Source organism: Crocuta crocuta, unplaced genomic scaffold (genome assembly GCF_008692635.1).
Source record: "Crocuta crocuta isolate KB4526 unplaced genomic scaffold, BGI_CrCroc_1.0 scaffold139, whole genome shotgun sequence".
Taxonomy (NCBI): Eukaryota; Metazoa; Chordata; class Mammalia; order Carnivora; family Hyaenidae; genus Crocuta; species Crocuta crocuta.
In genome coordinates, this window is record NW_027533258.1 from 1,521,603 (window position 1) to 1,545,318 (window position 23,716).

At 50.5% G+C, this 23,716-nt stretch overlaps 1 protein-coding gene across 1 annotated transcript; it reads left to right on the top strand.

The window, feature by feature from the left end:
- Positions 1-721: 721 nt before the first annotated feature.
- Positions 722-23,716, top strand: ALKBH5 (alkB homolog 5, RNA demethylase). Its single transcript, XM_077746697.1, has 5 exons — positions 722-811; positions 1,333-1,970; positions 10,812-10,892; positions 18,360-18,515; positions 19,378-23,716. Exons 1-5 carry the CDS (start codon positions 722-724, stop codon positions 19,553-19,555), a joined length of 1,143 nt encoding a protein of 380 aa, XP_077602823.1. The 3' UTR covers positions 19,556-23,716.

Consider the following 23,716-nt stretch of genomic DNA (forward strand, 5'->3'; position numbering starts at 1 on the left):
AAGGCTGCTAGGGATGTGAGGTGAGCCTCAAAAAATCAAAATGAAGGAGATGGGTGGAAGGGAACGGGCATTTCAAGAGGAAGCAACAGCTTGGGCAGAGGCCAGGAGGTGTGACGGAGTCTGTCTGCAAGCCCAGGCAGCGTCAGAGCGAGGCTGGGGCTCAGGTCAGCGGATTGGGGAGAGGAGGCAAGGCAGGAAGGGTCCTGAACAAAGGCCGTGAACGCCAAGCAAAACTGATGAACGCGATCTTGGGAGCCACGGGACGTTTTCAAGAAGAAACCCTCTCTAGGGACCCACCCCAGCGCGGAATCGCCACGCCTTCGCTCACGCCGTGCACCCTATCCAACCGCACTGCTGCGAAACTTTTGAGTTACTTCTATGGTAATTCTCTACAGTTTTCCCGTCACCGTTAGGCTGCTAGTCCCCGTGAGTTCCCTTCTGTCGTTCCCGAAGAGGTGCCCCTACAACCATCTCTAGCCCGAAGCAAGACCTACGCCAACTCCCCGCGNCTGGGACCCTGTGCTCTCGGGCCGGCAGTTTGAGAAGTTTCCACTGGTTTCAGAAGTTTCCTAAAGCGTCGGAGGGCTTTTCTCCGTTGGTCCATCCATTCAGGCATCCACACAGCCACCTATTCACCCTTCAGGGGTCCTCGACGCCCTCCACGCACCTAATTAAGTGACGGACGCAGTAGCCACGGCGACCATCTGATTGACAGGCATGAATGCGAACCAACTTCCGGAAGCTTCCATCTTGGCCCGCCCAGCGCGTGGCCCGTGACCCAATGAAAGAACTGGAAACGCCAAAGGGGGCGGTAACGGGGCAGCCTAGGTTGTGGCGGTTCCCCGGTGGTTGCGCGTTTAGGGCTGAGGCGTTTTCGGGCGTTTAGACGATGCCGTGACGCAGCATAGCGACAGCGTTGACAGCGTGAGCCCACCCCTGTGGAGGGAGCCCTTCGGTCGCGGAGGTGGCACGACAAGAAGGCAGGTTGCTATTTGAGGGTGCTCCCTCGGAGCGCCTCCGTGGGTGGGGGAGGGGCGGCGGACGCCGAGCGGTCCCCGTCTGCGCTTGCGCCCGGCACCCCTGGTGACCCGGCCTACACGCGCGCGCATGCGTGCTGCGCGCAGAGCCGCGGTGGCCGGCGGCATTGCGCGTGCGCGCAGAGAAGCCCGCTGAGGAGCGGCGCTGGCGGACGTCGGGCGGACGGCCCNGTTCTCCGCAGCGGTCCTCCGCGGCATGAGGCGCTGCCGGCGCCCTTGCTCCTTGGGACGTAGAGGAGGTGGAGGAGGAGGAAGCCCCGTTGCCGCCGCCGCTGCATGACCCTCCACCCCTCAGGCCCCANCCGCCGAGCCTTACCCGGTGTCCGGGGCCAAGCGCAAATACCAGGAGGACTCGGACCCCGAGCGCAGCGACTACGAGGAGCAGCAGCTGCAGAAGGAGGAGGAGGCGCGCAAGGTGAAGAGCGGCATCCGCCAGATGCGCCTCTTCAGCCAGGACGAGTGCGCCAAGATCGAGGCCCGCATCGACGAGGTGGTGTCCCGCGCCGAGAAGGGCCTGTACAACGAGCACACGGTGGACCGGGCCCCGCTGCGCAACAAGTACTTCTTCGGCGAGGGCTACACGTACGGCGCCCAGCTGCAGAAGCGCGGGCCCGGCCAGGAGCGCCTCTACCCGCCCGGCGATGTGGACGAGATTCCCGAGTGGGTGCACCAGCTGGTCATCCAGAAGCTGGTGGAACACCGCGTCATCCCCGAGGGCTTCGTCAACAGCGCCGTCATCAACGACTATCAGCCCGGCGGCTGCATCGTGTCTCACGTGGACCCCATCCACATCTTCGAGCGCCCCATCGTGTCCGTGTCCTTCTTTAGCGACTCTGCGCTCTGCTTCGGCTGCAAGTTCCAGTTCAAGCCTATCCGAGTGTCGGAACCTGTGCTTTCTCTGCCGGTGCGCAGGGGAAGCGTGACTGTGCTCAGGTAACCCACCTGGGAGAGGGGCCCTGCGTCCTGCTACCTTAGCTGCCCACCCTCACCCAGGAGGCTGCAGCACTTAGCCCGCGCTTTGCAGTTCTGACCTGTTCTTCTGCTTTTCTCGGGGAGAAGGGGAGGAGAGGAAAGGGGCCAGTGTTTACAACGGGTAGTAAGAAAGCAGGGAGGGGTCGGGGAACCAATCAGAATTTTGTATCCCGAGGGCAGGTTTGGAGTCTTCTTCGCAAATTGGATCAAGAATTAATACAAAGGCATCTTTCTAGAAGGCTAAGGTTTTAGGAGTGTCTTTCTGCGGGTGATTTTAGCAAGTCGCTTTTCCTTTCTGGGCCTCTGTTTTGAAGAAAAGGAGTTGAACTTCTAGTTCAAAGTCTTTCCAACTTTGCCATCCTGTTTTGTTGTTGTTGTTGTTTTTGTTTTTAAACAGAGGAAATGTTTCGGGATTCCTTAATAGAGAAAGTACAGAGGAACGTCCCCGAGAAAGTGTCTAATTGATAGCCATTCTCTATTCCCAACATGGGGAGTGACTTCCCTGGAGTGGAACAGATTGGAGGTTGGGGCAGAAGTAGAGAGTGGCAAGCAGACTGAGAATTCCGCCCCCGTTGGCTGCGGAAGAGCCTGTTGGCCTTTTGAGAGAATGTGTTACCCGCTGCCCGGGCCATAGGAAACAAAACAAAGTGGATCTTTCTACCTGGTATTCAGCCTTGTCTGTCAGACACAGAGCTTCGGTTCTTGGCCTGTTCTGGGCCCCAGACCCTGCTGAGAATTACTTCAGTAGTCTGCCCCCCTACTCCCAAGATGATGGCCTGCTGGAACACCTTTGTTGTTTATACGAAGCAGAAAATATTTTTTTGAAGCGGAGTCCTTCCAGCCTTAAAACAAGTATTCTAGCATGGTACTTCAGTAATCCCCAAAACCTCTTATGAGATCTAGACTGCAGCTGCTCAGAGCAGCTTGGTTGACCACTGAATTCTAGTACAGGATCAGGACACACGGAATTTTTGTGAGCAGCTTAACCTCGGAATTAAGTGCCAGAGGCCCTGGTCATGGAGAGAAGCAGGTCTCTGCAGGTCATATGTCTCATTTCAGTTGAACATCTGAGGCTGCTTCTCTATTTGGAAGTGGCAGCAGAGCCTTGGGATATCCAAGGTCTTCTGACAGGAAAGTTTGGGAAATCAGTGGTGGCAGAAACACTATTCTGCCTTCCTTATCTTATGAAACTTGGCCATTTGTCTGTCAGGTCCTCCTTTGTCATTTGGGCTTCCAAACTTGTCCTCAGATCTAAGTGATGCACCCAGATTGGGAGCCTTTAAGATGGGATTTCCGGGGCAGACCTTCACAAGTGGCTTGCTGTGTAGGGCAGTTTGGTGTCTGACTTCGTAGAACGTCTCTTGATGCTAAGGGGACCCCACACGAAGGACATTTAGTCTCTTAAGGAGATTTTAATTTTCTGCATAGTCATGGATCCTCAAGGAGGTCTAGCAGTGGTTGGGTGTGTGATGGGGAGATCGTAAGAGGCAGTTTGAGACTTTGAGAACTTTTCCCCTCCTCGCACATGCACACCCCTGTGTTGAAGAGCAGACGTTTCAAGTTCTTAAAATGCAGGTCTGTTAGTGATCAGCAGGATTGCATCATCAGGAAACTTCTCTTCATCTTTTCCTTGGAATAGTAAAGTCCTAAAGCTTTCCCAGTCCCTTCCAACTCCTGGATTCTGACTTGGCTGTGGAGTTCACATGGGAGGTTCAGTGATGTCCTGAAAAGTGCTGCCCCAGGCTTTGAATCCAGCTCAGCTCTCATATGCTTTGGTTTCTTGTGGGCATTCTCTGAGCTGGTTTTCCCATCTGTCAAGTGGGGCTAATGCCAGCTTCGAAAGCCTATACCGTGATTTGGTATTTCATACAGAGCCTGGCACAGGGTAGACCCTTAAATGGGTGTTTGCTTTCATACACAACCATATAATGATCCCTTGCTCCCTTCTTGGGGCAAGGGGCTAGGCATTTGGTGGAGCCTATCAGAGGGCTCTTCCCTTCATGGAGTGCAGAGCCCATTGAAAGCCCAGGAAAGTAGCTGCAGGAGTGCTTTGAAGGTGGGAGGGCAGGGAACCTTTTAAGCCATTTTGGAGTGTTAGAAGTTCTTCGAAGCGGTAAGGTCGAACTTGAAGGCAGTAAGGTGTTCAGGTGACTAGACGTTAACCAAGCAAAGAAGCAGTGAGAGGTTGGCAGCTTATGTGGCAGTAGCAGAGAGTAGCCATAGGTAAGGTGAGGGCAGGTGGGTGCTGACTTGAGGCTGGCGGAATTTGTCTTTAGTCCTCAGATTCAACCAGGACCTGAAGTAGAGATTCTGGTGAGGCGTGCCATGGCAAGGCTCTAGGTCAGACCTGCTCAGTAGCCATACCATTGACGTTTTGGGCTGGCGGAGTCTTTGTTTTGTGAGGGCTGTCCGTGCATTGTGGAACGTTTAGCAGCCTCCCTGGTCTTTGTCCACTAAATACCAGTGTCACCTTCATGATCACAAACGTCCCAGGGCGGAGTGGCAAAATCATCATTTGAGAGCCACTGCTTTAGGGTTCTGGATGCCCCTGCTAATTTTATTCTTTTAGCACCTGCTCACTTAACACTCTATAGTTTACTTGGTATGCAGGTGGGTGATCACCTGTCTGTTAGTGCTTCTCTTTAAATGCTGCTTGTTCTCTTGCCAAAACTGGTAAGAGGGGATGCTTTCTTTCACTTTCTGGTATGTATCCCAGCCCAGAAGTGATGAGCCCTAAATTTACAGATTCGAGGGGAGGGACGGATGAAAATAGTGGTTCTCTGTAGGTAGAGAAGGGTTCTAGTAATTCTTCTTTGACTCAGACATCAGTTGTTGGTGGCAGCAGAGTCTGCACTCATCCAAGGCAACATGGCAGGGATACAGTTTTATATTTAATAGTTGTCAGTGTAGATGTTAGTGTGTGACAAACATTGACTCAGCAGTGTCCAAACGTGGGCATTTAGAGCAAGGCCTCACAGACCCTTCTGGAAGTGCTTCAAACTTCTTTCCAAACCCAGTTGTTTTTTGTTCATTTGCTTGCTTGTTTTGTGACCTTCCCATGTTGGGCCTAGTTGAGTCACCTTTTTGTGCTGTTCTCCAGGGACATAACGTTTCTTTTTACCTTTTTTCCATATTAGTTTTTCCTATATTCCTTCTCCTGTTCTCTGTAGGGTGTGTGGGGAGATAAAAACAGATTTCAGTTGGATTAATTAGAATAATTTTCTCAAGTCTAATTGCTTGCTTGCTGCTACTTTTAATGCTGTGGCATGGTCTGTGTTGTGGTGGCCACATGCCTGAAGACCCAGGCCTTAACCACTTGCCTGGAAATGACTGTTACCATCCAACCATGGCACATGCAGAGGTGAGCACAGACTGTGACTTCCAGGTAATAACTGATATTGGATGGAGTGGGCACCCCTGTCGGCACCCCTGTCCGTTCTGGGCCAAGGGCTGATGTTCAGCTGTTTGAAAGCAGAATTTAGCTTTCTGGCTTAAAATAGTTAGGAAAGTAGGACAGATAGGTCCTGGGCCACATCTCCTGTGTGCAGTCTTCTGATTCCACAGGAGGGGGAGGAACCTTAGGATGAAGTCAGGGCTGTGCATTCCCAGGAGGAGCTCTGGGCCAGAGGGGTTGACTGGCCTTGGTTCTGCCAAGTCTAACAAGAAGGCAGCAAAGGAAAGGAAGCTGGCAGGTGAACCATGGGCTTAATCATAAAGCTCAGAGCAAGCAGAAAGTAAATAGGCCGTAAAAATTTCACGGCTAGCTGGCCATTTTCTGGCCTGGGCAGTTGGTGTGCATCTATCGCTGGGGTACGGTGCTAGCTGTCTGGGGGCATGGGCTCATCTCTTTGCAGATTTCTTCCTTGGAGATGGTGGGTATGTGAATGTCTTGCTGAGGCCAGTGTGTGGCCCTCAGGGCAGATTGAACCTTGTGACCAGAAAAGGCAGATGGGCTTTTCTCTCTACCCCTTTTTACCTATTCCTCCCCCAATCATAAAATCAAAAATCAGTATTGCATAGATACAGAAATCAAGAGTTGGATTAGACTTCCATTGTCCCCTTTTTAGCTGTTTGACCATTGTTAAGTTACTTAACTTCCCTGGGCCTTAGTTTTCCTCTGCAAAATGGGGCTATGGGTGCCATTGAGTTGGTTACTGAAGATTGAATTTCTTTCCACACTATTGAATGCTTGAAGTTTAGGTAAAATGTCTCTGGAGATGAGATGCTTTCTGTGCTCAGGTATTATCTATTTATACTTTGATGTGTAGAGAATTGGGATGTGGAACAGGCAGACCTTCCTTCTGTATTTGGAAAGTCCTAGGATTTATCATAAAGTTAGGCCATATGTCTTCTTAGAAGTTTGGGTCTGATTATAATGAGTGTGAGCTCATAATCACAACCGTGTGCCCAGATGGCTGGCATGCTGGCACCCAAAAACCTAAGTTTCTTAGTCCTGCCAAGCAGGCCTTAGACCACGCCAGCAGGTCTATCAGTGGCATGACTTCCAGCGGCTGCCCAGAGCAGGTAGCAGTCGCTGGAGGGAGGCAGTCACCAGGCAGTCCTGGTGATGTAGGCCAGTCCCTCCATCTCTGGTTCTGTTCTGTCCTGCGCAGGGCACAGAGTAGATGGGAATGGTGGCCATCTTGGAAATGTGCCTTAACAACAGTCTCCAAACTGTCTCCTAGAAGAGAGGTGTACAGTCCTGCACAGTCCCTTAAGAGTTTTTCAGATTCCTCATTTAACTTCCACTTAATCTTCTAAGGAAGGATCTGCCCTGAGATCTGTTTTGTAGATGTAGAAACTGAGAATAGTTGAGTTTAAACACACATTTGATTTAGGGTCCACTGAGTGCAGAGATAAATATGGCCTTTGCAGCATTTTGTCCTGTAGGAAAAACAATTTCCTCGAGGCCAAACACAGTAGAGAGGTATAGGTGGATGGTGTGGGGAAAACCCAGCCTGGGGGATTTGAGGAAAGCTTCCCCGTGTGGAGACACTCAAGAGTTCTTGTAAGGCATAGTGCTAGTGGGAGACAGAGCCAGGTTCTATCACTCTTTTTTTTTTTTTTTTTTTTATTTTTTTTTTTTTTTTGAAGGAGAGNAGCGTGAGTAGGGGAGGGTCAGAGAGCGAGGGAGACTCAGAATCTGAAACAGGCTCCAGGCTCTGAGCTGGCTGTCAGCACAGAGCCCGACACAGGGCTCGAACCCACGAACCGTGAGATCCATGACCTGAGCCAAAGTTGGGTGCTTAGCCGACTGAACCACCCCGGCCACCCCCCCATCGCTCTTGATGCTTGTGGCATGTTGGTCACTGTTACATGGGGTGGGGGGATCTTGAAAGGCCTCAGCCCAGGCAGGGAGCAGGAGGCTGACCAGCATGAGGTATTTCCTCTTCTCCTTTCCCTGTGAAAACAAAAGAGCAGGAGGCACTGGAACTTTTCTTCATGCCAAGGATAGGGCTGGACCCAGGGCATATTAAGTTTCAAGCTGGCAGATTGGGACTTTCAAACAATTTCTCTTGTGGTAAGTAGGTTCCTTAGCAGTGAATAATCTCCTGTGGTCTCTGTTGGACATTTTCTGCTGAAGTTTAGCCAGAAGAGCTCCTCGTGGCCAGGACTTAGAGCCTCCTGCTCCCAGAGGAGCCTGAGGTGCTGAAGATGGGTCAGTGGGCTATGTCACAGCTGCCAGGAAGTTCTAGAAGACCAGTGCTGATGAGTCATTCAGGTGCATTCAGTGCCATGGTCGTTTCTGTGGACCTGTGTGATCCTACTTCCATACTATTTCCTCGGCCTGAGCTCAGTAGCAGAATTCTGGCATGGCTTGTTCTTTATTCTGGAGCCCTTTGGGAGGTCGGGGGCGGTTAAGGTGTGACAGACGTCTGGCTTTGCTCCTTCTGCATTAAGGGAAATGGTTCTTGTTGAAGATGGGAGGTGAGGGCCCCAGGTGCCTATAGCCATGTCAAACAGACTGATACTGATTAACAGTAGGGAAGGGTGCTTGTGGACAGTACTGTAGGCTCAGGCCTTAGAAATGTGCCTTGAGGGCACCTGGGTGACTCAGTTGATTATGTGTCCAACTCTTGATTTCAGGTCAGGTCATGATCTCACAGTTCAGGAGTTCAAGCCCCATGCTGGGCTCTGCACTGATGGTGCAGAACCTGCTTCGTATTCTCTCTCTCTCCCCCTCTCCCCCTCTCCCCCCCTCTGTCCCTCCCCTGCTCACCTTTGTGTGTGTGCTCTCGAGTGCACTCTCTCTCTCAAAATCAATCAATAAACTTAAAAAAAAAAAAAAAACTGGAAGAAAGAAAGAAATGTGCCTTGGATTACCTTTGGAGAATTGGACTTAGTTCTTTGTAGGCGATGTCCTCTGTTTATATAGAACTGTCTTGCAGCCCATAGTTGCGTTCTCCCCATGTGGAGTGACAGGAGCCTAGGACAGGCTCTGGAACTCCTAGCCCTGGGAGCCCATGAGACCCGTGAGGCCTCTTCTGCCGGCAGATCCCTACAGAAGGAACCGAGATCACATTTCCTTGGCAGGTGCTGAACCCAAGTCTCTACCTTGCCCCAAGGTGGTCCAGGGCCCTCTGGCTTGTGTCATATGCTTTAGTAAATGGGAGTGCCATGCCAGGTTAATTCTCACAATGGCCCTATAGGTTCCAAGGGTGCTGACTATGGAGTCCTGCAGCTCTAATTTTACTGGAAGGGAATTCTAATTCTAATTCTCTCCACCCCTTTAAGATCTTGTTATCATTGGGACACCTGGGTGGCTCAGTTGGTTAAGCATTCATTTCATTTTTTTTTTTTAAATGTTTGTTTATTTTTGAGAGCGAGACAGACAGAGACAGAGTGTGTGCAGGGGAGGGGCAGAGAGAGAGGAGGACACAGAATCTGAGGCAGGCTCCAGGCTCCGAGCTGTCAGCACAGAGCCCGATGAGGGGCTCGAACCTATGAACTGTGAGATCATGACCTGAGCCAAAGTCAGAAGCTTAATCGAATGAGCCACCCAGGCACCCCAACCATTTGATTCTTGATTTTGGCTCAGGTCCTGATCCCACAGTCATGAGATTGAGCCCCACATTGGGTTCCATGCTGAGCATGGAGCCTGCTTGGGATTCTCCATCTCCATCTTCTCTTCCCCTCTCCTTGCATACACACACACTCTTTCTCTCAAAAAAAAAAAAAAAAAAAACAAAAAAAACAAACAATAAATCTTGTGACTGTTAGGGGTCATAGAAGAATATCTAAGTCATAAAGCATAACAAAGTGAACACCCAAAACTTACTGCTTGCTGTCTTTTATTACAGATGACGAAACAGGTTTAGGCCCAGCAAGTGACTTCACTAAGGTCACAAAGCTAGTAGGTGACAAAACTCAGGTTCTAACTGGGTCTCGTCAGCTTCTCCCTGTGGCAGTTCTGTAGGCCTACAGTTATTAATAGGTGTTATTTGAGAGAAGGTTCTTTGGTCAGTGCTCAGTTAAACAAAGTCAGCAGATTTTTTTGCTGTAGTAGTTCTCAGATTCTTTAATATATTAAACTCCTCAATATTTTTCAAATTGTTTTGATCGTGGATGTTTGTCCATAGTCTCTCCTAGGACTGATATTCACCAAAAAACCTGAAAACCTCTGGTCTAGGAGGAGCTTGGAGGGGAAATACTTCAAATAAAGGTTCTGTCTCTATCCCCAGCATGTCCTCAAATCAGAGGGGCTTTCCCTCTTCTTATTTTTTGTCTTGCTTTTAGTTCTTGCCCACATTGCGGCAGTCTGGCCATTCTGAGGAGTTCTTCCCAGGCCTGCAGTGTTTCTGACAGCTCTACAGGTATCTTTACAGCTGCCCTTAATAAGGGAGCTGGTTAGAGCCATGGAGAGGATGATTGGTGGTCCAGGGGTGGCCAGGGGTTGCTGAGCAGGAGCAGGCTGAGAAGGTGTCTGCCTACCCCTAGGCCTGTGCCTGAGCTTGTGGCTGGCTACGTAGAGCTGCCTCAGGTCAGCAGATGAACTTGGGGTAGGAGTGGCTACGTAGAGCTGCCTCAGGTCAGCAGATGAACTTGGGGTAGGAGTGCCTCCCGGTGAGGGCATGTGAGGAGGCTCAGGATGCTGAGTTTGCTTCCAGAGTTTCAAATTGGAAAGATGTTAGCTGTGAAGAGGACAGTCATCTACCCACATTCATTGGTCTAAGCAGTTTTAAAAATTGTGTAACTTGATGAAAATAAATAGATATTTGAGTGTGATGGGAATTCTTAAAATATCCCAAACACAGCTGTCTTTAAGATTTTGGATCCCCCCAAATGGAGGTTTTTGAAAGCTTGTTTTCAAGTAGACAAATTCTCTTTTTGAACATTGCAGCCTTAGTTCTCTCTGGTGACTCAGGGCTCTCAGTGTCTTCCTTGGCTTCCTCTTCATGTCTAAGAGTAAGAGTAGGGGGAAGGGAGGGAAGAAGTGGAGGAGATGCGGTTCTTGTCTTCTCACCAAAGTCTGGCCTGAGTCACTCTAGCTTCCTCCAGAGTGACTAAAGGTGTACCCTCTTGAGGATCCTTTAAAAGATGGGCTCCTGGCTTGTGTGGGGAGATTTCCTGCTTTGGTTTCTGCCTTAAAGCCTTCCTTTGCCTCATCCCAGGTTTTGTTCTTCAGTGGAGCATGCTAGAGCCTATCAGGTTACTTACCTTTCCATGTAGATCCTTGAACCTCTCAAAATAACAGGGCAGAGATGTCTATAGGACCTGGACCGTATTTCTGTCTCTTTACCCTGTAGGAACTTTGGTTGTCTCTTCACTTTCCAAGCTCATATGCTCTGTGTTTATTTTCAGTGGATATGCTGCTGATGAAATCACTCACTGCATACGGCCTCAGGACATCAAGGAGCGCAGAGCGGTCATCATCCTCAGGAAGTAAGTGCCCCGGTGTCTGGCACCTGCAGGCCTGTCTGGAGATGTAGATCTGGATTTCCTTAGAACTTGGCTCTGTATCAGTAGCATAGCAGCATGAAGCCTGGGAGAAGAAAAGGCTATAAAGTTTCATACTTTTTTAATTCTGTGAGGAAAAAGCTGTTTTGGTTTTTTCTTCATCGGAAAATTAAGCTCTGTGGCTGTTTAGGGAGTCGAGGGTTGAGCAAAAGCACATGCTCCCAGTGTTTATGGGCATAGTCTTATTTGGGGACCCCTCTTCCAGACCTCCCTCCCCCTCTTTTTTCCCCATCTCCTTGGTTCTGATTTGTCACATGTGCTCTTGCTGATTATTTTTAGACTGCGCCTTAGCAGCCTGATTTAAAAATGCCTGGGTTTTCACTTCTGGGAGGAGCAGGGAGTGAAAAGAGGAAACAAAGGTGGGACATTAGGCTGCAGCGTTCAGCCTTCACATAGCTTGTGGCGGTCCCTCCTCTCTGGCCAGAGAGTCAGGGATGTACTGACCAGTATCACCTCTGGCCTCTTGAGCACTTCTTTTTTCTGCTCACGGGGTGTGAATGGACTGAGCTAAGCAGATGCTGGGTCAAGACAGGCTTGTCTTTTGAGTGGAGTCCTGAGAGGCTAGATGATGATCGAGGGTTGTGTAGACACCAGTGAGGAAAGCAGAACCAGGACTTGGACCTCCCAGGCTGGGACACAATGTCTTATAGCTTACCATCTTTTCTTTTTTTTTTTAATACTATTTTTTAGAATAGCCTTAGATTTACAGAAAATTGTCAAGGTGGTACGTAGTCTCTGCACTCCTCATGCCGCTGCTTCTGTTGTTACCGTCTTACGTTAGTATGATGTGTTCATTACAGTAGGGAAGAAAAAAGCAGTATTGATAACATTAATAAAATCCCTACGTTATTCAGATTTCCTTCGCTTTTTCATAACATACCTTTTCTGTTCCAGGATCCCACATTACATTTGTTTGTCATGTCGCCTTAGGCTCTTCTTGACTGTGACAGTTTCTTAAACTTGCCTTATTCGTGATAACCCTGACTGGCCAGGTATTTTGTAGAATATCTGTCAACTGGAATTTGACATTTGTCTCATGGTTAGGTTGGGGTTAGGGTTTGGGGGAGAGGGTCTACAGAGGTAAAGCCCCCTTGTGTCCTGTCAAGGACACAGGACTTAACTGCTGTTGACGCTGACCGCACACACCTGCCTGAGGCTGTGTTCGCCGGTCTCTGCACTCTGGGGTCAGGATTTCCCCTCTCAGGAGGGAGGAGCTATGTGCGGCCCCCATGTGAGGAGCGGGGAGTCAGCTCCACCTCCCTCAGGGGTGTCTCACCACCAAGTTACTTGGAATTCTTCTTCAGGGAGATTTTGTTTCTTTTTCTTTATTCATTTATTTATATCCATATGGATTTACGGGTATTTGTTTTATGCTCAAATTATTCCACTTTGGGGTTTAAGGAGTTGTGGGTTGCTTTTTTTTTTTTTCAAATTTATTTTGAGAGAGAGTGCACATACACGTGGAGGAGGGGCAGAGAAGAGGAGAGACAGAATCCCAAGTAGGCTCCATGACATCAGTACCGAGCCTGATCTGGGGCTCAATCTCACAAACTGTGAGATTATGACCTGAGCCGAGATCGAGTTGGATGCTTAACCAACTTTGCCACCCAGATGCCCCATGTTTTGTTTTGTTTCTTTTTATTTTTTGAGAGGGTGTGAGAGTACACAAGTTGGGGGGTGGGGGGCAGAGAGTGAGGAGACAGAAACTGAAGCAGGCCCCAGGTTCTGAGCTTTTTATGGAGTCCAACACGGGGCTCAAACTCTCGAACTGTGGATCTCAACTGAGCTGAACTTGGATGCTTAACATACTGAGCCACCCAGGTGTCCCTTGCTTGTCATCTTTTTAACTTCAATCTGTAAATTGAGCATCTTGGCCCTTTGGGTTCAGAACTCCAGAGTAATGTGGTAATGAAGTCTCTGGCACGGTTCTGCCATTTTGTCAGGTCAAAACTGACGAGCCTATGGTGCCAGCAGAGCACCAGGCACATGTGGGAGCTCCAGACATGGGTCTGTTTGGGAACTGGTAGCATCTCACCTCTAGCTTAAGAATATTCCCGGAATTCATCAGAAGAAGAGTTTTTATCTGCTTTTCTGCTTTCTTTTCCTGTGGTTCCCAGCACAGGCCAAAACCCAGAACACAGAAGTGATGGAGCCCAGAGTATTGCACTCTCTGGCCTCTTCTCCACAGTCATTTCTTCTTGGGCTGGGACAAGTGACCCACCTAGGCCAGGCACTTGGAGAGGAACTCCCAGAGTGTTGTTAAACTAGAGCAGCAACTTCCCAGGGTGTTCCCTCCAAGCCTCTGATGCTAATTTATCCCAGGGAAATCTTCACCAGAGGTGCACTTGGAAGTGGCCATAGCTGGAGGTCATTCTTTCAGCTGTTTCATTCCTTTTGAATGGTGGCTTCCATGCTTGACTTCCTAGGCTGGCTGAGCCAGATGCGTCTCAGGGGAGCAAGGAGCCTCCAGCGGTAACCAGGTTCCTGGTTTTTTGGCCTCCTGGGCCCCTGGCAGTGGTCTGACCTTGGAGAATGACTGTTGTGGGTGACTGGCACTCTTGGACCTTTTGACTTGAATGGGCCCAGGAGTCAGCCATAGACTGACGCACAGGCAGAATCACAGAGCTTTGGTATGAGGGGCTGGAGAGGACTGGGATGGTAGCTCCCAGCTCCCCAAGGGCACCTCAGCTAGAGTAGTGCCCAGCCATAGGGAGCCAACTCAGGAGACCAGATGAGGCTCAGGGTAAAATCCAGGCTCCTTGTTGGGGCTTTGTCTATCCACCCAGCCTAATTTCTTGGAGTTTTCACTTGTATTACTGCACTTGCAGTTCCTAGTATGGCCCATGGACTTGCATCCTGGGCTCTTCTAGCAGTGTGATCTCTGCTGGGAATATTTTTCCATCTAAAACGTTCATCTTATCATCCTCATCCTATCCTGCAGATGACCCATGTGTGTATGTTAAAAGTTGGTTAACCTAGCCATCCTTCAGGGCTCCGGTGTTGCCTATTCTGACATGTGGGAAGCTCGCTCAGTGTATCACCTCCTTTTAGACTATTACAGCCCATACTTGCCATTGTGATTTTCTGAAGTCTGCATTCTGTGGGGGTGGGATATCCCTGTCATCCGGACCCAGCATTGAGGCCCGGGCCCAGAGGAAGTCCCAGAGGAGGACAGTTTCCGGTACATGAGGAGCAGCTCCAGAGTAGCTGTATGGGCTTGTCTTGGAAAAGGACAAGTAGGTGACAAGATGAAAAGAGGAGCATCCTGTCCCTGCTTCTCAGAGGCAGAGGGGATGGAGCCAGTCCTGCCTTCTCTTCAATTTGGATACAGATTGCACAGGCTGTTGTGGGAGAGCCTGGGAGGCTCTGTCACCAGCTCAGGTGAGTCAGACCTGGGACAGTTCTTCTAAGGTCCTCATGGGGGGCAATGGGTGGTTGGCCACCAAATGCTTTTTGGTTCAACAAAATGAGGCACCTTTGAATGTGATTGGTGCCGAGTCTTTACGTGAGTGGTACTGTTGTTTCTCACAGGGAGGCCGGGGAGGCTGGGAGTGACCACCTGAGAGTTTCCCTATGAGTGGAATCCATGGGCTGCAGCTTAGTGTTTTAATCTCTTTGGGGTCACAGCCACTAAATGGCTAAGTAAGGCCTTGAACTTGGGTCTGCTGATATATGTGATATGTGTTGTATGGCATGCCAACATATAATAGGTTGGCATGCTGTACAACACAAGCAAAGTAAACACTGTCTTAAAAAGCACAAAGTATGTCTGCTGGGAGCCAGAAAAAAAAATTTTTTTTAATAAAAAAAATTAAATCCAGCTTGGTAGGATGCAGGGGTGGGTTGGACAGGATTGATAGATCTGGCTCCTGGGCTAGAAATTGCTGGCCAGGCAAAAATGGCTGAAAGGCAGGAAGTATAGAGGATCTCTGTAGTTGAGGAGTGGTGTGGGAAGGAGTTCTTGGATCAACACTTGTTCATCAGGAGATGCCTTGTGGGCCTTCAGGGCTTTCCACTTGGTGGCCAGGGCACCCAATCCCTTGGTCTACTGGGGGTACCCAGGGCTGTCCCAGATCTGCCTACAAGACTCGTATTTCTGGGTGGTTCTCCAGTTAATCAGATACAGTGGTTCAAGACAGTATAAATAGCCCACTTCTTTGCTTTTGGTCAAGTGAGCTGAGCTCAGAGGGGGTTGAAGCTGGGAAGAACAGCTAGAGATTCATTCGCCCAATGTTAACCAAGGCTGGTGTGTGCCAGTAAGCAGTAGAATATGGGGTTTGCATGAGAGGGACTGTAGGAGGCTGAACTAATGATTCAGGCCAAGGGATCCAGGGGTCAGAGGGAGATGGTCCCTGAAAACAGCGTGGACAAATGTGAGGTTCTGTGTGTGTATGAATGGACAGTGTGTATGCTGTCATCCTGGCTTTGTTTTGGCTTTTTCTATATGGACCCCATTCCTGTTTTGTCCTGGGGGCTGTCCTGACATGTGGGTGACCTCATCTACCTGGGGTGCCTTGGTATAACCGTAACTCAGTTGATCTGATGTCCACTCAGATCTACAAGTCAGGTCTCCGTTCCTCCTGCCACCTGAGGAGGCCCAGGCCCAGCCCTTACTGCTAGAATTGGCCTTCCTGACTTCAAGTTTATTTGTCTGTTTACAATTTTTTACAGATTTACAGAATCCTGAGGGACCTAGGGTGCTCCTTGGAAGTTTGCTGTCTTTTAAGAGGGATGTGCTCAGAAATGAAGCTACCAGTGGGCTCTGGGTTTGAGATCTTGTTCTGTCCTGGCTTCCTGCAGTATGGTAGCTCTTTGGGAGTGGAGGGAGGGCAGGAACTTCTCCAGCTATTCTGAGATGTACTTGTAACAGCCCCAGGGGATGTGTCAGGAACACTTTTGAGCCCTAGACACTTTTATGTCCCCAGGTGGGTCCAGGAGACAGGGTTTTTGGTAGGGCCCTCTCTTATCAACCCTTTTTGGAGGGTGCTTCCTGAGAGCAGTAGAACTGTCATGTGCAGGGAACGACTCTCTTCCCCTCCTTCAGGCAGTTAGAAGCAGAGCCAGTCCATGTCCCTAGCTTGTCTTTCTAGTCTCATCTGGTCCCACCTGTCTCCCTGGCCTCTCCAGTGGTCCTGCAGCCATGATGAGGGGCCACCACCACTGCCCCTGGCTGCCCAGAGAGACTGCCCAAGGAGACAGCTCAGGAAGGGCAGGGGCCCCTCCAGGGATCAGTGCGTGGCAGGATGTGCTCATGTTTTCCGGCCTCAGAGGTGTGTGGGCCAGGCTCTCTTTTTGGTGGCTCTGCTCTTGGTTTTCTTGCCATCCCTCACTCACCTGAGGAAATAGTTGCAGAGTGCTAAGCCTTGCCCACCACCTTCACTGAGGCTTTTTCATCCTGCAGAGGTTTTCCTGCCCTGAGCATGTGCTCCCAGTACCTGAGGGGTCTTAGCACTGGAATTAGCTCCACAGTGCCAGAGGACTTTACCCTATAAGGCTTCACGTCCTTGGAGTACTCTAAGCTTAATGGCCAATGTCTCATTTGGTCTGATCTCTGCCACCTGGACCTCTCAGCAGGGGAGGGTTGAAGTGAGGGGAAAGGGGTGGGGGGAGGCCTGACCTGGTAAAGAAGAGGTCCTTGGGGGGCTCTGGTGACTTTAATTCCCACTCTCCTGTCTGGGTGTTGCCTGGCATCACCTCTTCCTGGTACTCCTCCCAAGAATCTTAGCTTTGAAGGAGGCCACTTGGTTTCTAGATCCTTAGAACTGAAAGAGTTCCTAGGGCCAGCCTCATTTCTCCCTCTTTTGCTTAGATGGAGAAGTAGGCCTAGAAAGGGATGGCTGCTAGCCTGGATCTAAGTGGCACCATTAGTGCTGGATCTTCTTCCTTTTGTTGCTAGGTAGGTCCCGCTGCCTTGAGCCGGGAGTCCCCAGAGTGGAGGCTGAGACTGGTGAGTCTGTCAGGGCTGGACCACTCTGGCTTCCCTGTCCATGAGGCCAAAGCAAAGGGGGCAGAAGGGAAAGGGAAAGTAGCCCTGCTTGCCTGCCTGCCTACCACTTTGGGCCCGAGGGTGTTAGAACGTTGGTTCCCCACTAGAAGGCGCCCCCTGCCGGCTTCAGGAAAAAGGCCCCTGCCTAGGGCCAAAGCCCTGTGGTTCCCGCTCTTCAGGCTTGGCGTCTCACCTGGGCTTAAACCTTTTTCCCCACGATTTTCAGGACCTGTGACTCACCACCTTTCAGACCTAGTTTTTCTCATCTATGTAGAGCAGGCCAGCCAGTTGGGGTTAGGTAGGGCGACTTGTGGGATCTGGGTGCAGTTGTTACCAAGAACACCATGTGGCTTATGCCAGGGCAGCTCTTGGATTTCCCTCTCGCAGTCTTCCTTGCAGTGATATTGTGAGGACGCTCTGCCCTGACCACAGCACCTTCCTCAGAACCAGGTGACCGCTTGGTGCACAGCTGCCTATGGGAAGGGTGCCTTCAGGACCTTCTACCACATGTGTCCCCATCACTCCCCACCCCAGGCTTCTCTCCTGCCCCTTGCTGCCACCAGCCGGACTTGCCACCCTTCTCTGTATCACCCAAGAAGCCTCAGGGCTTCTTTAAAGTTTCCCAGGCTAGCTTCCTCCTGGCCTGGTTTCATAAAGGACTCAGATCACTGCCCTGGACTACCTCCCTGCCCACCTTCTACAGCTCCCTCTTCCCAATCCATACTTGCATGTTCTCCCTGTGTTGGGCAGTGTGTTCCTTGAAACTCACACTCTGTGCTAGGTGTGGATTTTGCCTTCAAAAGTCCCCTGACCTTGGCTTGGTCAGCATGCTGTAACCAGCAAAAGCTACCAAGTGGCTATGGTGGAACCAGAGCCAAGTGTGTGAATTTAGTTAAGTTGGGCCTGGGCTCTCCTGGCCCTGCCACAGTCTTAGTGTTCCTGCATGGGAGCGTAGGAGGGTCTCTTTTTCCTTCCATAGACCCGGACCAGGGGAACTTTCCTTCCTGTCTTGGTATTTCCAGCAAGGATGAGGACATCTGCTAGAGTATTTTGGGGTCTTTAGTACTCTGGCAGGTGGCATAGATACCCCTGGAGAACCTTTGGGCCTGTGTAGGGTGAGCGGGGCTGCCTTGTCCTGCTGAGAGCGAGCCCTGGATCTTTCCCCCAGGGCAGCAGATCCGTCTCACTAGAGGTTTCCAAATAGAAGTGTTTCTGTTCCTGCTCCTAAGCCTGATCTTAAGAAGGAGGATCTTTGCAAGACAGCCAGACCTAGCTGAACCACAAGACTAAGGCACAGAGTAAAGACTGCTGGCCCCCCTCTCCCTGGCCAGAGAGAGAACTGATCTGATGGGGCCCACACCCTCCCCAGAGGCCCACTGATAACCTCACATGCGTTTCCTTTGCAGGACAAGATTAGACGCGCCCCGGTTGGAAACAAAGTCCCTGAGCAGCTCCGTGTTACCACCCAGTTACGCTTCAGATCGTCTGTCAGGAAACAACAGAGACCCTGCTCTGAAACCTAAGCGGTCCCATCGCAAGGCAGACCCTGATGCTGCCCACAGGTACTCCGCTTAAGACCTTACACAAAGGCCAGCAAAGCAGCCCTGTGGCCTGGCTGCAGGGTGAGATGGGTGGGGAAGCCTGGGGTAGGTGGTTAGGAGCCTGGCATCGTTCACCTTTCCAAGCTTTGTGTCTGCTTCCCCTAGGGCAGTGGCATTCGTAGCATTCCCACCTAACCTGTGACCAGCTACCTGTACCCCCCAGAGGGAAGCTGTTGGGCTGAGATTCTGACAAGTGGGAATGCTTCGTGGCCTTCCCAGGACTCCCTTGCTCAGTCCACCCAGGTGGACGCTTTTGTGGTTGTATTTAAATGTTAGAAGGAAAGCTCGGGACTTGGAAGATAGTAGACCAGGGACCCATTTCAGAACGACTGAGGAAGGTTTCTGGGAAAGTGTTTAGGCTGAGATGAGAAGAATGAGAAAGCCATGTTCAAAGGCCAGCATAGACCAGAAGTACTGGGGTGAAACGCTGAGGCAGAAGGAGCTTGCTGGTTTCAGGGGCTAGTGGGGTCGGTGAGCAGGGTAGGGGTGTGGGCAGGAGCGAGCATGGGGTTGCACGGGGGGACTGAGAAGTGGCAGTGATGGCACCGCCTTGCAGGGCCTAGAGGCTGGTAGGGTGGGGCGCCTCCGGTCCGGCAGCCGTGGCGTGTCCGCGGGTACTGGACACGGTCAGGCGGGCCCCACAGAGGGATTGAAAGTTGTTTGAAAAACTCCGTGGGCACGGAGACGATGCCAGTACTTCTGCCAGGACCACGCCTCAAGGAGAACCACCGAGCTGGGGGAGCTGTCCCGCACGTGGTGAGGGCTCCACCCGGACGCAGAGGTGGGTGCGAGGTAACGCTTGGACCCACCCCTTTCCTCGCAGGCCTCGGATCCTGGAAATGGACAAGGAAGAGAACCGACGCTCGGTGCTGCTGCCCACGCACCGTCGGAGGAGTAGCTTCAGCTCTGAGAACTACTGGCGCAAGTCCTACGAGTCCGGGGAGGACTGCTCGGAGGCGGCAGGCAGCCCTGCCCGGAAGGTGAAGATGCGGAGGCACTGAGGCCGCCGCGCGCTCCCGGGAACTCTGGTGGATCCTCACGTAGCTGCCCCCTCCTTTTGTTTCTTTTTGGTTTTTTGGTTTTTGTTTTTATTTTTCATTTTTTGTGTTTTGATCCTTACATTGTTTCCTTGGGTTTGTTGCCTCTTAAGGCTGAAGAACAGAATTGGCTGGGACCTGATTCTCATGTTCTTGGTTTTCCTCCAAAATGGAAAGGCTGTTGGCATCTGTAGGGGACGGAAGCTCACACCGGAGTGGCCAGTAGAGGTGTGTGGGGGGAGGGGCCAGCTGTCCTCAAGTGGGGCTGTGTCAGACGGGGTTTATTTAAAAGCAACAAAATGTTTTGGTTAAGAAAATTCTTGTTTTGCTTTAAATGTAAATCTTCTCAGTGTTGTAAATGAAGTTCACTCTTCTGCCCCTTCTCCTCCCACTGATGTCTGCGTGCTGGGTTGAGGTCTCATGCCCCTTGCTGGTTCCGCGGGAGGCCTGCCGCCCTCCCCACCTTGGCCGCCCTCCAGGCCCTGGAAGCTTACACAGACCCTCTCTTCTCGTGCGGCAGAGGTGTTCAGAATGACTGGGTGGAGGTTTCGACAGTCCTCTGCCACCCCAAAGCTATTGGCTGAGACCCCGGGCTTCCTCCACGCCTATCGGCCTGCTCTGCCCACAGGTCCCTGGGCTACCACGGGGCTGGCTACAGTGGTCCTGACCTTTCTTGCCGAGGGCACGCCTCTTTGCTGGGTTGCTCTTTCAAGCATATGCGTGTGATTGTACGGAACAGTTAGACTTCCCGTGTTGGGGCAGTTTTAGGAATTGTTTCTAGCTAGAGGGACTGGTGTCCTTCCAAGTCTAGCATTTGGGGTATGGAAAATTGTTGTGGTGTGTGGTAGGGTTTTTGTTTTCTTTTGTTTTTGAGTTTTTATTTTTTTCCTTTGGTCTCCTGGCTTTTTCCTAACCCTTTCCTTTCTCCTACATTGGCCAGCGTGGGCCTTCTCTCCATGTCATCCCCATAGGAAGGTGTCCACCCACCCCCTCTGCCTGTAGCATGCATCCAAGGCCAGAGCTCAGGATTGCTGACTGGGTTGGTGCCTCCTCTGCCTCAGGGGCGTGGGAGCTGGGAAGGGGCTTTTAAGAAATAGTGAAAGGAAAAATAAACTCTTTGGAAGTTTCCGCCTACTCAGATCCTCGAAGGCTACAAGGTTTTGATGATGTAGATTCATTAGCAATGTCTCCTTGCCAGCCAGGGCCAAGCCCCAGGCCTGCTGAGCGCAGAGGCCCTCCCAGGACCCAGGTTGCCACCACCCCAGGGCCCCTGTCTTACAGAGGCCCAGGCCTGAGGCTGCCGATTTCTGGGGCAGCCACCATTGAGAAGCCCTTCTCAGGGGCCAGAACTCCTTTGCCAGCGTGGATTCAAGTCGGGACTGCATAACTAAAGCAGCTGCAGTTTTATTTTTTTTTTTTTTACAGCTTTTTTCCCAAAAATGATTTGTAGTTCTGTGTGCAGCACTTTGCCCTGATATGTGTGCTCTACAATAAAAACCAAATCTAATATATTTTGAAACAGTTGTCTGATACTGTCATAAGAGAGGACCTGCCTTTGGTGCTTCCTTAATCTCTTTATTTTCTCCTTAACTCTGAACCCACCTGGGGAGGCCAGCATTCACAGCCTACCAGGGAGGGCCCCACAGGAGACAGTAGGGCTGAGGGCCGGAGGTGGTTTTGCCCTCAGCCTACTGCCCGCTCTCCCACTCCAGGGAGGATGGGGCGTGTGTCCGGGTGCCCAGGACGCTGTGGGCCTACAGGAACCAGGGTCACACCTTGCTGAGTCCTGAAGCCCTTCCTCCTGGGCATGATCAGACAGGCTGTGTGCCATTGAAGCAGGGACAGCGCGAGCATGAGGAAAGCCTGGCCTTCGTAAAAGATAGGCAAGTGGTTTTACTCATTAGCCAAATTCTTGGGTTCTTACTATATTTTGGTCAAGCCCTCACTGTGGCTGCAACAGTAAGCAAAACACTTCTGGGTACCTGCTTTCAAGGTGTTTTCTAGAATTGTGGGATACAGATACAAGCATGAGGCCAGCATGTTTGAGTGGACTGGGGTTTGGGCCCAGAGGGTTTATAGTCCCTTCAGATCCCAGACCTGGCTGCCGGATTCTGGTCAGCTTGAGTCTGGAGTCTCCCTTATGCACTTTCAGGGCTCAAACCAGTCTGGCCAAATTCTCGCAATGGAAACCGGGCAAGCCCCTCAGCTGCCCATTTAAGAGAGAAGAGAGAATCTAGAGGGAGTTAAGTGACCACCTAGGGCTCAGTCCTACAAATCGGTGAGAGGGTATGAAGGTGGAGCCTCCATATGGTCTGTGACTAGTTGGACCTGCAGGGATAGCCACTGGGCTGGGTGGACGGGGCCATGGTTGCCCCAGAGAGGAGGCAGTGGAGCTGGAAGGGAAAGGGACTTGCTCAAAGTCATCCAGACTACATGGCAAAGGGGGCCACCTCCCACTCTCTGCACTGGCCCTGACTCAGGCAAAAAATGGGGGGGGCTCATGTAGAGTCCAGGAAGCCTGGACTCTAGTGTAACTGCGACAGAGCCACACCTGGGCTCTTCCTAGTCCCTGAGGGAAAGAGGCCCTTTGCTGTGCAGGAATGAGAGAGCGGAGAGGCTGCAGGAAGGGGCTCTAACATTGGCTTCGGTCTCTGCACCGCAGTTCTGTGATACCCCATACTCTGAGTAGTAGTACTCATCTAATTTCTGAGTAGTCCCCAAGCCTTTGGGGGTCCCATACCTGACTCCCTGAATCTGACTGCCTCCAGCCCAGTCTTGCACATGGTAGGTGCTCTAACAGCCTCTGGCACCAGCCCTGCCTTCCTGAGGAGCCCATTCCATTCCCCCAACTCTATTGAGCTAGGGGAAAATTGAGGCCCAAAGTCCCCTTCATTCATTCAAAACATATTTCAGTGTCCTACTATGTGCAAGGTTCTGTGCTGAGGATACAAGACAGATCTGGTCTCTGTCTGTCTTTCTGTCTCTCTGTGTCTCTCTCTGTCTCTCTGTCTGTCTCTCTCTCACACACACACACACACACACACACACTGGTCTCTCTGTGTGTGTCTCTCTCTCACACACACACGTACACACACACGGCCATTCTAAATTATGCTGACCTAAAAGGTATAGCATAGAAAATACAAATAAAATATATAGTACCCTCTTTATAAGTTCTGTATAGCCAAGTATTCTTCACAGAATGCTTTTGTTGATCTTTTTGATGAACGCTTGTATTTGTAGCCTACTTGTGGTTGTAATTCAACCATGATAGATGGCAAATGGAGTTGTATCCCATCTGCTGATACTAGTTTTCCAGGGTTCCTGTAACGAATTACCACAGACTTGGTGGCTAAAACATCAGAAATTTATTTTATCACAGTTTGAATGTCTGAAATCCAAAATCCCTATCACTGGGCTGGATCATGATCCAAACATGCTCCTTCTGGAGACTCTAGTCCTTGCCACTAACAGTTTCTGGTGGCTGTTGACATTCCTGGTTTGGGGCCACAGAACTCCTGCCTCTGCCTCCATGGTCACATGGCTGCGTCTTCTGTGTGTGCCAAATCCCCCTCTGTCTTTCCCTTATTAGGACACTGATGACTATATTTTGGGCCCACCTGGGTGAGCAAAAGTAATCTGCCCACGTGACAATCTTGAGTCACATCTGCAGAGTACAAAAATTTACAAGTTCCAAGGATTCGGACCTGAAATCTTGGGTCACTGTTCAGCCTACTACACTACTCTTTTTCCAATAAGTTTGTCATTGACTTTGATACGTGGCCTGCTGATTCCTCATCGTTGAACAAATTACTTAAATTGGATTGAAATTTCTCAGCCTCAGCACTATAAAATTTAATCCCCATCATCCATGTTCTCTCCATTGATTTCTTAAATCCAGACCTGTGCTGTCCAATCCAGCAGCCACTGGACAATTTGTTGAACACTTGAAATGTGGCTGGTTTGAACTGAGATGTGCTTTAAGTGTCAAATACACACCAGAATTTGAAGTTAGTATGAAAAAAAAAGAATGTAAAATATATCCTTAGTTACTTTATATTGATGACATGCTGAAATGACAATATTTTGGACATACTGGGTTAAATAAAATACACTTTAATTTCA